Here is a 14,254-nt window from a genome sequence, read left to right on the forward strand (position 1 = left end):
TGCTCTGATGAATCTTTCTGGTCAACTTAATTCAAAAAGTGACTTCTCTTGATCTCTGTAGATCGCCTCGTTCTTCAGCAACAACTTGGATCACTTCACTGCTTCATTGAGCTATGGCCCTAAAGGAGGAACAGAGTTCATCAACCCTCTCTCAGCTGAGTGTATGCTGCAGTACAAGAAAAAGGCAGCTGCTTACATGAAGTCTTTGAAGAAGGTTTGTTCAGCTACTGTGCTTGCACAGAGAAAGCGCAATTCTGTTGATAGTTGATCATGCCACAGAGAATACAAACTAAGGATTTTCAGTATTTGGAATGGATTAGATTCTCTGAATGAGAATTTTTGGCTAAGGGAATGGAACCCTTGGAGCAATAATGCCGTTGAAAACTAGACAGCATAGTTGCCCTCACAACAGAGGGTATGTGCCAATTCTACCATTACCCATTTCCACTAATTATTTCTGTGCCAAGACTCCAAGGAGAAGAGGGTAGCTGCTTATTTAATTTTCCTCCCATATCCACCACGAATGTGGAGCAAATGATATCATATTCTTACACTTGCATTCACTGGAACACGGTGGAGAGAGAAACGGGAGAAAAAAAGGCAACTGAAAAGAAGGAGCACTGGAAAAAACATGGTGAACCAAAGGATTGAATGCTGCCAGATCTCTCTGTTGTCTCTGTTAAAATTAACAATTAAGTGATGGTGTACCTAACAGTTGTTACTAAATCACTTTACTGCAATGTCTGTAAAGACGTATTTGATGATTAATTAAACACTCTGAGTTTTCTGAGTGCCTTAAACAACTGCACCTTTTGGGGCAGTATTTCTTGCGAGCTCAAACCATTTTTTCCTACTGGCTGGTAAGCACTTGGAACATGGTTTTTCTTCCCTTTACTATCAAGTAAGGAAGGCAGTAGGAAAATAATGTAGAATACATATTCTGATCTACTGTGTAACATGTTTTGAGGTTTCTTTTATTCTTCTGCAGCCTTGTGCAGATTCAGTGCCTTATGAAGAGGCTTTAGCCAATCGCAGAGTTCTCCTGAGTTCTACAGAAAGTAGAGAAGGTCTTGCACAACAGGTATTCTGGTATAAATTTTACTAACATATCATAGTGTATTTTGTAGGAGTAAAGTAATATCAAATAGTCTCCACGTATTTTATGTCTGTGGTCATTCGTAGGTATATATGCATGTATCAAAGCTTAAAATTAGCCTGTAGATGTATTGTAGGGTTTTGAAAGTAAAGCTTACCCTTGTCAGGCTGGATTATCTCCTGTACCTGTAGTTATAAAAGACAGGATTATGCCACTGATAGCTTTATTTGTAAGTACAAGAAGTCAAACAATCTTTAATTATTCAAATAAATGCAAAATAAAGACAAAAATAAGGCGTATTGAAGGGTTAATTTGTTTTGAGTCCTTTTTTTGGACTGTGCAGGATTTCTTAGCACTGGTTAAGAACAATGATTTTTCTACTCAGAGTAATAGAATCCAGTTTCTGTCTTCCAGTGTGCGTATATATATATATTTTTATTTTTTTTCTGGAAGCTGAAACAGGGGAAGGCTACATGGTATTTAAAAGGCCTACACAGTTTACCCATCTCCTCATATGAATGAGACTGACTGATTAATACTGAAACTTCTTTATTAGCTTGAATGCTCAGACTGTGCTTGACTCATTGTCATTGAACTTTAAGAAAAATACTTTGGGGTGTGTATGGGTTTTTTTGTTGTTTTGGTTTTTCTTTTCTGTTGGCTTTTCTTTTGTTGGGGTTGTTTTTTTGTTTGTTTGTTAGTTTGGTTTGGGGTTTTTTGTGGGTTTGTTTTTGTAGTGGCTGGTACTCAAACTGTGTTAGTAGGGGTGAAATAAATTTCAGCACAAATGTGTGGAGTGATTGGATGTGTTCTGTTCCACGGTTGTTTTCTTAACTAGACAAAGTGGGTGGTTCTGCCTGGGTGAGATGGTGCAGCTGGAGGGGAGAGTTTGTCTTTCTAGAGTAGAAAGTTATAATGCTGGTGCCAGGTACACATCTTTCAAGTTTTTATAAAATTCTTCCCTGCTTTGATTTTTCACCTCATACAATGCTGCCAGTGTTATGAGCTATAACTCAAGTTTAAAACTAATGAAAAAACATGGTAATTTTTGACAGTGGACCACAGTTACCCGTACAGCTTGAAACAGTAGTTGTTTACCTGCTGCACTCTTTGTTAGCTCACTTATGTAATGGTTTAAAATAATACTGTCCTCAAACATTTCCTGTGTGTGGCTTTTTTCCCCTTGGGTTCAATAACCTGGACTGTAAACTTTCCCTCCTAAAGGTTCAGCAGAGTTTGGAGAAAATTGCAAAACTTGAACAAGAAAAAGAACACTGGATGTTGGAGGCCCAGCTAGCTAAAATAAAGCTAGAGAAAGAAAACCAGAAACTGAAGAACTCTCTTAGTGGAAATTTAACTGAAACTATGCAGGAGCATTCCATTTTGCCAAATGTAACAGAACAAAAGAAGGAAACCACAGAAAAGAGGGAACCCATTAAGAGTACTAGTCTGGTAAGTGACCTTTTTACTTCAGTAGAGAAAAATCCACTTTCTTTAGGAGTAGTGCTGTTTGATCAGTGGAACACTAATAATGAAAGCCTTTTGACTGTGTTGAAGAGCATTCATGCTTGGGGTCCTTGTGTTTGCAGAGCTGCCTGTGAGTACTTTCTGCAGAGTTTGGAACTTCTTGCATTTTGAGACTTTGTTCGCTGTTGTAGCTGTCATGGAGATATTTTTGTAGCTCTGTACTTGTGTGACTGAGGGGGGAAATATTAGGTGCTTAACCTCTAGATTTTTCTGACTCAGTAGCTGGGAAGCCTTGCAATTGGTGCATATCTCGGGTTGGCTCTGAGTTTCCAATACTTTTATTCATCTCTAGGTATGTTAAAGCAAATGGAAGTAGGTAACTAGTGTTTGTAAATGGGTTATAAGATTTACTACACGTCAGTTGGAGTTCAGCAATTGCTTTTGGACATAGCATGGATTCAGTCCTTGCTCTTCTGTGTTGGGAAATGGCTTTTTCCTGTTTACTACAAGTATTTAAAATGGGTTGGCTGTTCCCTTGAATTACCACTTCTGAAGTGGTATTAGCAGGAATGTCATCTGTAAGAAATAATCAAACTACTCAGCTCAGCATTCAACAGAATTCTTATTTTTTTTAACTCCCCACTGTCCCACTCCAGGAAGAAATAATCAGTGGCTTGTTTTGAAGTCCTCAGTTTTGAAGTAAACTGGCACCTTAACTTTTTGATCCTCTATTTGAATCGTTAGGAGTTTGAGGAGAATTTTTCCAGGCACAATGCTTAATGTAAATTATGGGTCAACATATTGTATAAATATTTCCCATAAACCTCAATCTCTAGTCCTGTTGAGATGGAGAGGAAAAAAACCCTTTGATTCTCTGTGAAGATATTCTTCCATGAAACTAGTTATTGGCATACACCCCTCCTGTAGAATTTTGTCTAAGTGGAAAGGAAGGTTCTGAAGGTACTCAGTAAATCCAAGTCGGCTTTCCTTGCTCTGAAACAAGACAAGTAACGTTTCAATGCGCTAAAGTACCTCTGAATTAGTTTCATATGACCAAGCAGTTGCATAATCATACAAGCCCAGATGCATCTTGTTGCTTTTATTGCCTTTTCCTCTGTGCATAGCAAGGCAGGGGATATATTTGGAGAGTTGGTGTCAGCTTTAATTCTGTTCAAGGCATCCATGTAATCACTCTTGTTTATGTTACAGGTGGAAATACTTAAATTTGGTTTCAGTTTGAACTGCTGCAAGGTTTTTTAAATTTAAAGTTCTTTGACTGAAACCATAATGACTTGCAGTTATGGTATCTATTTTTGCAGTCCTCATTAAGTGTATTTTCTTCCTTGTTCTAGATTGGAATGTTGACTATAACTACTGATAATGAAAAGGTAATGTGTTTTAAGCATTATCAAAGTACATCTGCTAAATACTTCAATTCTGATGCTGTTAAACTTACTCCAGAGGTCTAATTACCAAGAATAGTGTCATATAGTGGCACGAGTCACCTGGGTAGTCTCTATATACTATATAGTCAAATTTCTGAAATCCATGTATTTCTTAATTTTCTTCTTCTGTTAGTGAACTCTTATTTTACCCATTTAAGCATTTTGGAGCAGTGCGAGCTGTGATCCAGGTCTGTTCTCTGTAGTTAGAGGAAAGCATTGGTCTGTTTGTGCTTCAGTAGCCCACACTGCATTCCAAGCCTCCATTCTTATCTCTTGAGGAAGGGCTCAAGCTGCTAACAAGTCCCTGACTGCAGTGCTTGGTGTACAGGCTATCCCAAACCAGAGGTCATACAGAAAGAAACTTGGAACCTGCTGTCACTTTATTTAGCACTGCTATAGTGTAACACTTGTCCCAACAGGAACTTGGCAGAATAAGATTCAGTGCTTTCCCTTTTCTGATACTGAAGGAAGTTATGTGTGTTTCAGTTTATGCTTCCTTTTCTTCTGAAGGTGTGATTAAAAAGGGTTAGGGGGCCAGGGAATAACTCATACGGGCTCTTAAAAGCTTCAGCATAGTGCTGGACTTGAAGGTAATGACAGATCATGTGAAAGCTGCCTCCAGCGGGCTACTATAGCTTCTATTTAACTAGCAAGTTGTTTGGCTTCTTTATTTTTTCTTTTCTTTTTAAAATTCACATGTCTAAAGAAACTTCTGGAACATGCAGCATTAGAAATAGTTTTGATTTTGTGAGCTTCTGAAATTTAGTTATGTCAAGGAATTCTTCCTTGTCGGGAAAAGATAGAACGTTTTTATGTCGGTGAAAGCACTTCTACAGTGGATTTTTGTCTTCATCAGACATGTTAAATCAAGCTAAATTCTTACCTCTCCAGTCAGCTCTTTGTCCTTCAAGGAAGTCTGATGCCACCATCAGAGTGGCAAGTTGCAGTGTGACCTGCTGTTATTTATCTCTTACGTTTGGGCAATTTAATACTTTTGGATAGAGCAGCCAGGCCTCAGGAGGGGAGAAGTCTGTATGGAGGCAATATTGTGATGCAAGTGTTCAGTCTATTAAACATAAATACTGTCTGCTTAAATTTTTGCTTTGCCAGGCCCCAGATGTTGAGTCTCGTGAAGACCTGATAAAAACCCACTATATGGCAAGGATAGCAGAACTTACCTCTCATCTGCAGCTTGCTGACAGCAAATCAGTGCACTTTCATGCTGAGGTGAGCATGCAGGCAGTGGCTCTGCTGAAAACAGTAAATCTCTTTTTCAGCTTTCCCCAGGCAAGTGCTATGACAGTGAGTTTAAATATATGGAGCACAGTGTTTTTAAAAATCTGTTCCTGGAGTATTTTATTTGTTGAGTGTGGTCTCGTATGCATGAAAATGGATACTGTAGAGGGACTTTTAAAAAATAAATTCTTTGGTAGCCTTGTCTTGGGTGTATTAAGAAGTATAATGTGTATCATGTATAGATTTGTTTGTGTAAGCTGAAGTAGCTGGTTTTAGTTACCTAGATAGTTTGGACTTAATTTTAAGGTGATGCTGATGTCCTTCAAAAATGTATGAGTGTATCGTGAAGTGATGAAAGCAACTCTCTTCAGAGAAAATTGGTTCTTAGGCATAAGTTATACTTAAGAATTAACAAAATTATTCATTGTATCCATAGTTTCCTGTTTTCATTTCGAATTGTGAGGTGACTTTTTTTGAAAGCAGTGGCTGTTTTGATTTGTGTAATTAACTGATGGGGAATATAACAAAACTCCAGATTAACAGAACAAATCATCTTAAATATTTTTTAATGGTAGATCACACAGTGTGGAGGAACTGTCTTTCCTGTCATATTTGATCAATGTATGAAGTGAGTTGTTGGTGTTGCATTTTACTTATGAAAAATTTCCTAGCAATTATGGGAAAAATATGATATTTAGAGGATTGGCAATATGGTAATTTTGTAAAGTGAAACATTTCGTGTTAACTATTACACTACCTTTGCATTTAAAAAGGTGCACAAGCTCCGACTAAGTTTCTTGAAATCTAAATGTTACAGAAAGATGGAAAAATCAAAGTAGTCACCTAAAGATGCCATAAGGCAAAGTATTTCCAATACTCTGGAACTAAGTTTCCTTCCCTCTCCCATCCCTATCCTGTTCCTCTTGATAGTGTCGAGCACTTGCCAAAAGACTGTCCTTAGCAGAGAAGTCCAAGGAATCGCTCACGGAAGAGTTGAAGGCAGCCAGTCAAAACATCAGCAGACTACAGGCAAGTAAATTGTTATATAATGTAATAATGTAATAGATGCTTTTTCTAATGATGTGTGAGGTGAAGTTGGAGGAGAAAAATTACAGCCATCTAGCATGGCCATGCCATTACTAGGTCCGTAGTTATGGAATGTAAAATCCCTAATGGTATGTACAGAAGAGCCTTAAGTGATACATTTTAAATCCCAGGTATAAAGTTGAAGTGGAACATCCTTGCAAGGAAAAGGCTATAGTAGCCAAGCCGGTGTTTTAATGCATTTGATGTCAAGGATTTTCATGAAAATGAGGGGGTTTTAACGTCAAAAGGTGTGGTTGTGTGACAGCTTTCAGATTGTACAAGGAATTATTAATCCTTTCTTGCACCTGGGCCTGAAAGTTTTAAAAGATACCAGGTTGATTTTTTTTTTCTTTTTGAGATAGATAGATACCTTAAGCAATGACAACTTTGGGCTAATTTTTAAGAAGCCGTTGTTGACAATAGTTGGCTTTTATACCAGATCTTGTGAATGTCCTGTCCCTTTGTCCTTCCCCTCCACACAGCTGAGAAAGGAGCCAATATTAAATAAAATATTTATATAAATACTCAGTTCCTAAAGTCCTTCATGGACCCCTGGTGGCCTAGTGGTTAGCATGCAGGACTCTCACTGCTGCGACCCAGGTTCGATTCCCAAGTCCCCCGGGCAGATGGAGCTCGTTAGCCCTGTGAGGCCATCCATCTATGAGAAGGTCACTCTAAACAAACCTACATCCTGAGGACCTCACTGCCGTTGTCCAAGCTTGCTTGGCCCCGGCAGATGAACCTTAGGATTAAAGGGTCTCACCTAAAAAAAATCCATTGCGCAGGCTGGAAAGGTGAAAGACCTTTCCCAAAATCTTCGTTCGCGAAGACTGGCCATTAAAGTCCTTCATGTTTTCTTTACATATAGTTCATAACTTTATTGCTCACCTGTCTGTGATGGTGAGTACTGAACTTGCTCCATACAGGCAGTGAACATAAACTTTGAACAGTTGTATCCATGAACAATTCTTTTAAACACTCTTGTGATTTGTTCCTCCAAGAAATTCCGCAATCAAAATCCAACTCGGCATGAGATGTTAATCTCCAAGTACATATTAAACTTCCTAAAAAAAGATAGCAGGCACAGTGTTTGTATGTTTAGTAGTCTGCATAGTGTTGAATCATAGACCTGTTTAGGTTGGAAGGGTTGTCTGAAGGTCACTTGGTCCCCTCCTTTGGTGAGAGCAGAGAGAGTTCAGGTCAAGCTGTCAAATGGGATATTTCCTGTACAGCCATGCTGGCCTTGTGCCGCAGTCATTCCGTTTCTTAAGGGTTGAACTGTTTCTTACTCTGTCCTTGATCATTCAGCTTTCCTGGGCCCCTGTAACTTCCAGGGCAGTTTTACCTGGGAACTTACCAAGCAGACATTGAAAAAAGCCAAAATCTACTCTTCTTAAATCTAGGGTTGCTGTAATTCTACTATTCATCTCGCTTGCTTCCCTCAGGATCTTAAATTTCACTAACTCATGGTTGCTGCAGCCAAGACCACCATTGGCTTTCACATCCCTGACCAGCTTTTCCTTATTTGTGAGTAACAGGTCCAGCAGAGATCATATCTTAGTCCTATTGATCACTGGTATCAAGAAGTTCTTTGCCACTCAAGACAACTCCTGAGTTGCTTGTGTTCCACCTTGCTGCCCTTCCAGGAGATGTCAGAGTAGTTAAAATCCCTAATGAGGATCAGGGTCTGTGGATGAGAGGTTTTTATCTGCTTGTAGCAGATGCCTGCCATATCACCCTGTTGTTCTCCTGTAATCCCTACTTATGAGATCTTAATTGTCTTCAAGACACTCCTTCACATAAAGCATGATTTCTTCCCTTCTATCCTGTCTTCCCTAAAGTATGTGTATCCCGTCATTGCTGTGTTCTAGTCATGCACACTATCCCCCACGTCTCTCTAATCCAAGGGAGATCATAGCTCTGTAACTGCATGTGGATTCCTTCAGCTTTGTATACCATGTGTGTTCATGTACAGGCCGTGCTTTAACCCTATAAATGTTACTTGTTTCCTGGCTGGAGGCAATGTTGGAAAACTTGGCTGTTACTCTTCTATGTAAGCCATAAAAAGAGGGGGAAAAAATCTAAAAGAAACAGCACAAAAATAAGGGGAATAAACCATGCATGAGACTTCAGGTAAAAGAAAAATAGTTATTGACTTTCTTTGATAAAGCAATTTTTTTTTAGCTGAATTGCACACACTACCTCACAAGTGGAGGTAGAAGTTGGCCGCTTTGCCAGTTGTCACTAATATTGAGCAAAGGCTTCTGGTTGTTTTATTTTTCCCTTAGGATGAATTGATGACGACAAAGAGAAGTTACGAGGATCAGTTAAGTATGATGAGTGACCACCTCTGCAGCATGAATGAAACCTTAACTAAACAAAGGGAAGAAATTGATACTCTGAAGATGGCTAGTAAGGTAAGTTGGCAGGTGCTGGCCTTAGGCACTGGTTGCATTTTGGAGGTGTGTGGGTTGCATTTGGTGTTCCTGTAGAACTGCCCTTTAACTATCCAGTTCCCAAGCTATAGTTCTCACTCTCAGCCAAGTGGAAGGGAAACTCCAAACCTGCTCCTGCACTTTGCAGTGAAGAAAAAAATCTTGCAAAACATACATGTGGGAAAGAACAAACTCTTGGTGTCACTGCTTCACATTAGGCTTTCAAAGTGTACCCTCTGATGGCAGATCAGCACCTTTTTTTGTTTAAATGTGGTGAAAATAGAACTATTTGTAAATCCAGCTGGTGATACCAGATGGTTATGATTAGCTTCTGGGTAGGAGTGTCCCTTCTGCACCCCTGTTGGTCACAGCATACTCTGTTCTTGGCAGCCAGTCTCTTTCTCTGTTTTATTTCCATATTCCAGCTTGTCTGTCTCTCATGGAGGAATGAGAAAGTTACTACTTACATTCTTCTGTGAGCTTGAAGTGCACACTTAAATCCTTTTCCAAGCAAGAAGTTTGCCCACTTATCAGAAATAAATTTCTGACTTATCTTAATGATGAAAAATACAGAAGTCTGCTGTTTTGAGCAGTCAGTGATTAAACCATGGTATATCTTACTCTGGTGCTTCTAGGGACGGACAGGTGTCGTGAAGGCCTTTGCCCTTCACTTAACTGGCTGTGAAATGAATAAATTAACATTATTCTCCTTAATAATGGAATGCATGAAAGCAGGTTTTACTGAAGGGTTAAAAAAAATAAATAAAAAATCCATGTTTTGGTTAAAGATTCCAAGATGGCGATTTTTGTTTTTTAGAGTAAGGTCTTCCCCCTCCTTTTATAGAAATGTTTTTCTTCAGATATCTAAGTGTTTTAACTTGGCATTGTATTCTTTAAAATTACTTCTTGGTGTATAAGCTGTTGTATTTTTCGAAGAAAGCTCTTGGCTGCATACTGACCATAGCACTTCATGTTTTTGTAAAATGTTTTCTGGAATTTTTCACTTTCCATACTTTTAGGACTTGAAGTGGTACTCTGTCTGTAAAGAAGTACCTCAGAGTCTCACAACAGAAGCCACACGGGTTTTCAAATGTTACCCAGTTGAAATCAAAATGATGCAGTTAAAGCCTTTATCACTTGGAGAGAGTTGTTGGTCAGATTAAAAACAAATTTTATCTTAAGGAAATAGGAAGGCGAAGAATTGCCAGCAAGTAACTATTGCAGTAAAGTTTATTTTAAGCTGCGTTTCCTTTGTGGAATTATTGCAAGTCAAATGTGAGTTGGTTAGCTGAGGAACAATTTCTTTTTTTAAACCACGAATAATCTGCACAGACCAAATTAAAATATGTTTTGGAGAAAAACTGTAGGATGGGGGATTGATTTTTCTATTTGAGGCAATTATCCTTATAGGATATATTTGAAATAACACTTAAAGGTGAATTGTGATTTGACTTACCTTCACTGCCCTTACAATATTGGTGTTAATACAGTTGAGTGTCTTGGGACCTACCTCAAATGCCTCTTTCACAGGTTTAAGTTGAAGTACCTTACTTCATTTGAAATATCTGATATTTGCCTGTTATGCTTATAGAAATAGTGGGATTTTCAGAGCAAGCAGCTACAAGCTGCCAATATTAAAAGTCTGTAGTCTGTTTTCAGTTTGACTGTACTTTCTTTGCTGTAGGCACAAATTATCAGACATCAGGTTTTGTATGTTACCTGTCTAAATTTCCTTATCTGAGTTACATGTTCTGTTCACTTGTTTCTTGTTGCAGGGAAATTCTAAAAAGAACAAAAGTCGATAGTTTACGGCTGAGTCTTTGGAAGCTGCTGCTGCACAGGATGCAGATAGTGACCATTCTTATCCAGTTCCTGTTTGTTCCAGGAAGCAGAGGCTGGTATTGGGTCTAGTAAAAACTGAATTGGTGCTGTAAATGGCTTTAAAATATTTAGAACTTGTAACAGATAAACCAGAACTTAATGCTGGCTCTAAACCAGGAAATACACACTCTGTGGATAATTTATATAGTAATTACCTTCAGTTTTTACTGTGCACTTTTTAAAACCAGGTTTTGATTTCATGTAATAACTTCAGATTTTGTATATTTTCAAATATGTGTACGTATTAACAAATTTGGATCCGTGCAGTAGTTGTCTATTTTTGAGTTATACATTTCATTGTCAACATGTGTACATTCCATTACTTGTTAATAACAGTTTAAAAATGAGTTTTGAGACTTTTTTTGGCCATGCAAGCTGTGCAGTTACTGTAAGTGTATTATTCCTATTCTCAGCCCTTTTGAATTAATTGGAATTGTGGCTTGAAAGGATTTTTACGAATTCACAGAAGTAAACGGGATCATTATTTTAGACTGCAACAGTGGAAACTTTTCCTGCTTCAATTTGGCACTTTGGATATTGAAGTAAAGAGCACAAACAGCTGAATTGGGATACTTCTATGAAACTGCTTTAAGCCCTTACAATAACATTTTGTTTACACATGTGTGTATATATATATATTGGTTGAAACAGCTGTTTAAAGCTAGAGGAAACTGTGATTGTCATTTACCCCACAAGAGTGAAACAATATGTGTAGAATAGATCAGCTCACTGTGCTCTCTTACAGTAAAGAAGAATACAAAATATGTGAAAGATTTAAACACTGAATTTGCAAAAGGTCTTCATGGAATTAAGTCCTGATGGATTCACTGAGGGGATGCACATGGCTTTTCCTGTGTTTTCAGAAGTTTGTGAACTTTAGGCTTCTCCTAAGACTTTTTTTTTTTTTAAGTGAAGTTTAATACCACAAGTTTTCACAGCATTGGTTTGTTGGTTGGGTTTTTTTTGTTTTGTTTTTTTTAAATCAGATGCTGTGCTGCTCCACACTTTACACTGATCTTCTGTTCCATAATTTGCATTATGGCAACTTACTTGTCCCATAAGGGTTTACTCTGATATCGAAAGTGTTGATATGTATTATCAGTATGTAATAATAAAATCAACTACATGAAACCAGCCTGACTTTTTTCTTAATTCTGGCTGTGCCCAGGTTGCACAGTGTGATATTGAGGTGGGGTGTTAACAGCTGTTGCTGGTGAGGTGAGCTGAGGTAATTACATCAGTCTAGGTACTCTTAATAGTGCTTCTCTTTGAGCCAGGCTGCATTTCTGTACCTAATGCTGCTGTGTGCAAAGTACATCGAGCCCACATTAGCATTTCTCTCCTGGTCTGCTTGATCACCACTGTGGAACTGTTCTGTTGTTTTTTCCTTTTAGAAATGCAAAATAGATGTGGTTAGAAAAGGGAGAGGAGATGGGGAGAGCCTGCAGGGTTTCTTATGAGCACGGTGTTGAATTTAAAACTGGGTGCTGGTGCTAATCCGGGTTGGGAAGTGTTTGCTTTCTCTCAAACCATCTTATGGAAGCAGATACAGCTTCACCTGTTTCTGTTAGCGTTGGAAGGTGCTTTCTTCCAATTCTTTTGAAACTGCCTTCTCTGAAGACTTTTATCTTGCAGTGAAGGTGCCAATTCAGTTATTTTAATTCTCTGAACCAAATTATTAGACGTGTTACTGATGCTACTTTTCATAGGTAGCTGCATTCAGAAAAAGGTTTTGCTCAGGCGTTTTTGACATGTCTAATTAAAACATATCCTTTGAAGGTAATGTGTTTAGAGTTTGCATAAAATGTTATCTCAAACTGGTTTTACAACAGAATATATCTCAACATCCAAACTGGAATTCATACCGAATGTATAGGCATTTAGGTACAATACCAATGTACATTAGTTTATCAGCATTTTTTCTTTGCAGTATTATTTGAGAGTGTGTTTCTGTGTCCCCCTCACCAATCAGCAATAAACATGCTTAGGGAGAGACAATTTTGATCACTCAAGCTCCCTTCAGTTTTTCAGGAAAATGTTTTGAATTAAGCTCTAGAAAAATGTAAACTACCAATACTCAAAAATAGAATCTGGAAAAAACCCCAGTATTTTGGATACTGCTGTAGTAATGTTGTAAAGGGGCATAGTACATTACATTTAACTTAGTGGCATTAGAAGCTGGATCAAGTGGAAATGCCCAACTAGCTTGTGCTTATTGTCTGCTAACCAGGTGATTCTGAATGTGTTTCTGAATATCTCAAATGCTGTTAAATGTTTAAATTGCTACTACATAAGGCTATGCAACTGAAGGCTGACTTCAACGTGGCAGTGAAGAATTCATCTTTGAGGCAAAGTTGTCCAGAAATAGGAATTTGAACTACTTTGTGTATATGAAATAGTATGTGCAGATTATCATGGAGTGTACAAAATTTGGGCAAAGAAATGTTACTAATACTGAAATTAATCCTCAAAAGTGTACAGTGTGAATGCTTGTCTTACTAGTTGATTAATTGGGAAACTAATGACGAAATGTTGCAAACTGGAAAAAAATTTAGAACATTACTGTGTAAAACCAAGGTTAAAGAAAAACCCTAATGACAGTTAACTTTTTGAATGGACAGTTCACTGTAATACACAAGTTTTTAAAGCATTTTTAGAGTGTTTAATTCGTGTCTCCATAATGTTGGGCACCTCATGAGTAGTCTCTCACGCTCATGCATAAGTGAATAATTCAGGAAACATCACTATTTTAATGGGTTTAATAACTGGATTTCAGAAGTTCTCTCTGAACTTTGTTTTTGAAGCTATGCTAACTTATTTAAGGATTTTAAAATGTTCAGCTATCCTAGATTTCTGAAAACACATCCCCTGTAACTATTCTGTGTGCTCAAAATAAATATTTGCTGTAATCACGAATGAGTTCAACTTCAGAATTGCCCTTTTAAGAGCTACTGCTTCATGAGTCATGAAAATACCCAAGAAGCACCAAATACATTGGCTATTTTAAAAGACCTTAAGCTCTTACAGGTCAGAGGTTTCCCTGCCTGAGAGATTAAATTCTAAAACAGGAATCTTAGGCTGACGTTGTAAGCTGTGCAAGGGTCTCGTCTCACTGCTGTTTAAACAATCATGTGCTTATTTTGTTACATAATTATTCATCTGTGATTTGAACAACCATCATCTAAAATGTTGGTTTAAAAATGGTGATGTTTGTCATGTCTTTTGTTAGTTCCTTCAGATTCATTCTGAAGCAGCTCAACATTTCAGTAATAGTGGAGGCTGGATCTTCACGATGGATGTGATCTAGCAGCACTCCAAGCAGCATCAGTACTGAGATTGAAGCACTTGGTTTTCCCATCTTTGTTGAAATACTTTGGCTGTTTATATGGATTATTTTCTCTTTTTCCCAAGCCAGCTCCTTTTCTTGTACTTGTGATGATGCTGCTCCACATACTCTACCTTCCCTCACTGACAGATGAGTTGAAGTTTTGGTGTGAAGGTCTTTGGCCCAGCATGTTTCCCTGGATGCTGACTTTGGACACAGTGATCGCACTGTTTAACAGTGTTCACTAGGATTCCAAAGAACAGATTTGCTTGGACATACAAAG

The 14,254-nt window shown here is 38.1% G+C and overlaps 1 protein-coding gene across 6 annotated transcripts in view; it reads left to right on the top strand.

Moving 5' to 3' along the window:
- Positions 1-11,781, top strand: part of PPP1R21 (protein phosphatase 1 regulatory subunit 21) — a 36,332-nt gene extending 24,551 nt beyond the window's left edge. For 4 of the 6 annotated variants that reach the window (XM_027696515.1, XM_027696517.1, XM_027696518.1 and 1 more), the window contains 8 exons: positions 62-214; positions 989-1,081; positions 2,321-2,548; positions 3,916-3,951; positions 5,119-5,235; positions 6,175-6,273; positions 8,619-8,747; positions 10,541-11,781. In XM_027696515.1, the coding sequence (XP_027552316.1) occupies positions 62-214; positions 989-1,081; positions 2,321-2,548; positions 3,916-3,951; positions 5,119-5,235; positions 6,175-6,273; positions 8,619-8,747; positions 10,541-10,570 (885 nt within the window). In that variant the 3' untranslated portion in view covers positions 10,571-11,781. The remainder of the gene's footprint in view (positions 1-61; positions 215-988; positions 1,082-2,320; positions 2,549-3,915; positions 3,952-5,118; positions 5,236-6,174; positions 6,274-8,618; positions 8,748-10,540) is intronic. The other 2 variants (XM_027696516.1, XM_027696520.1) reach the window with 2 other exon arrangements.
- The last annotated feature ends 2,473 nt before the right edge of the window (positions 11,782-14,254 follow it).

Source organism: Neopelma chrysocephalum, unplaced genomic scaffold (genome assembly GCF_003984885.1).
Source record: "Neopelma chrysocephalum unplaced genomic scaffold, ASM398488v2 Primary Assembly neopelma1_108, whole genome shotgun sequence".
Lineage (NCBI taxonomy): Eukaryota > Metazoa > Chordata > Aves > Passeriformes > Pipridae > Neopelma > Neopelma chrysocephalum.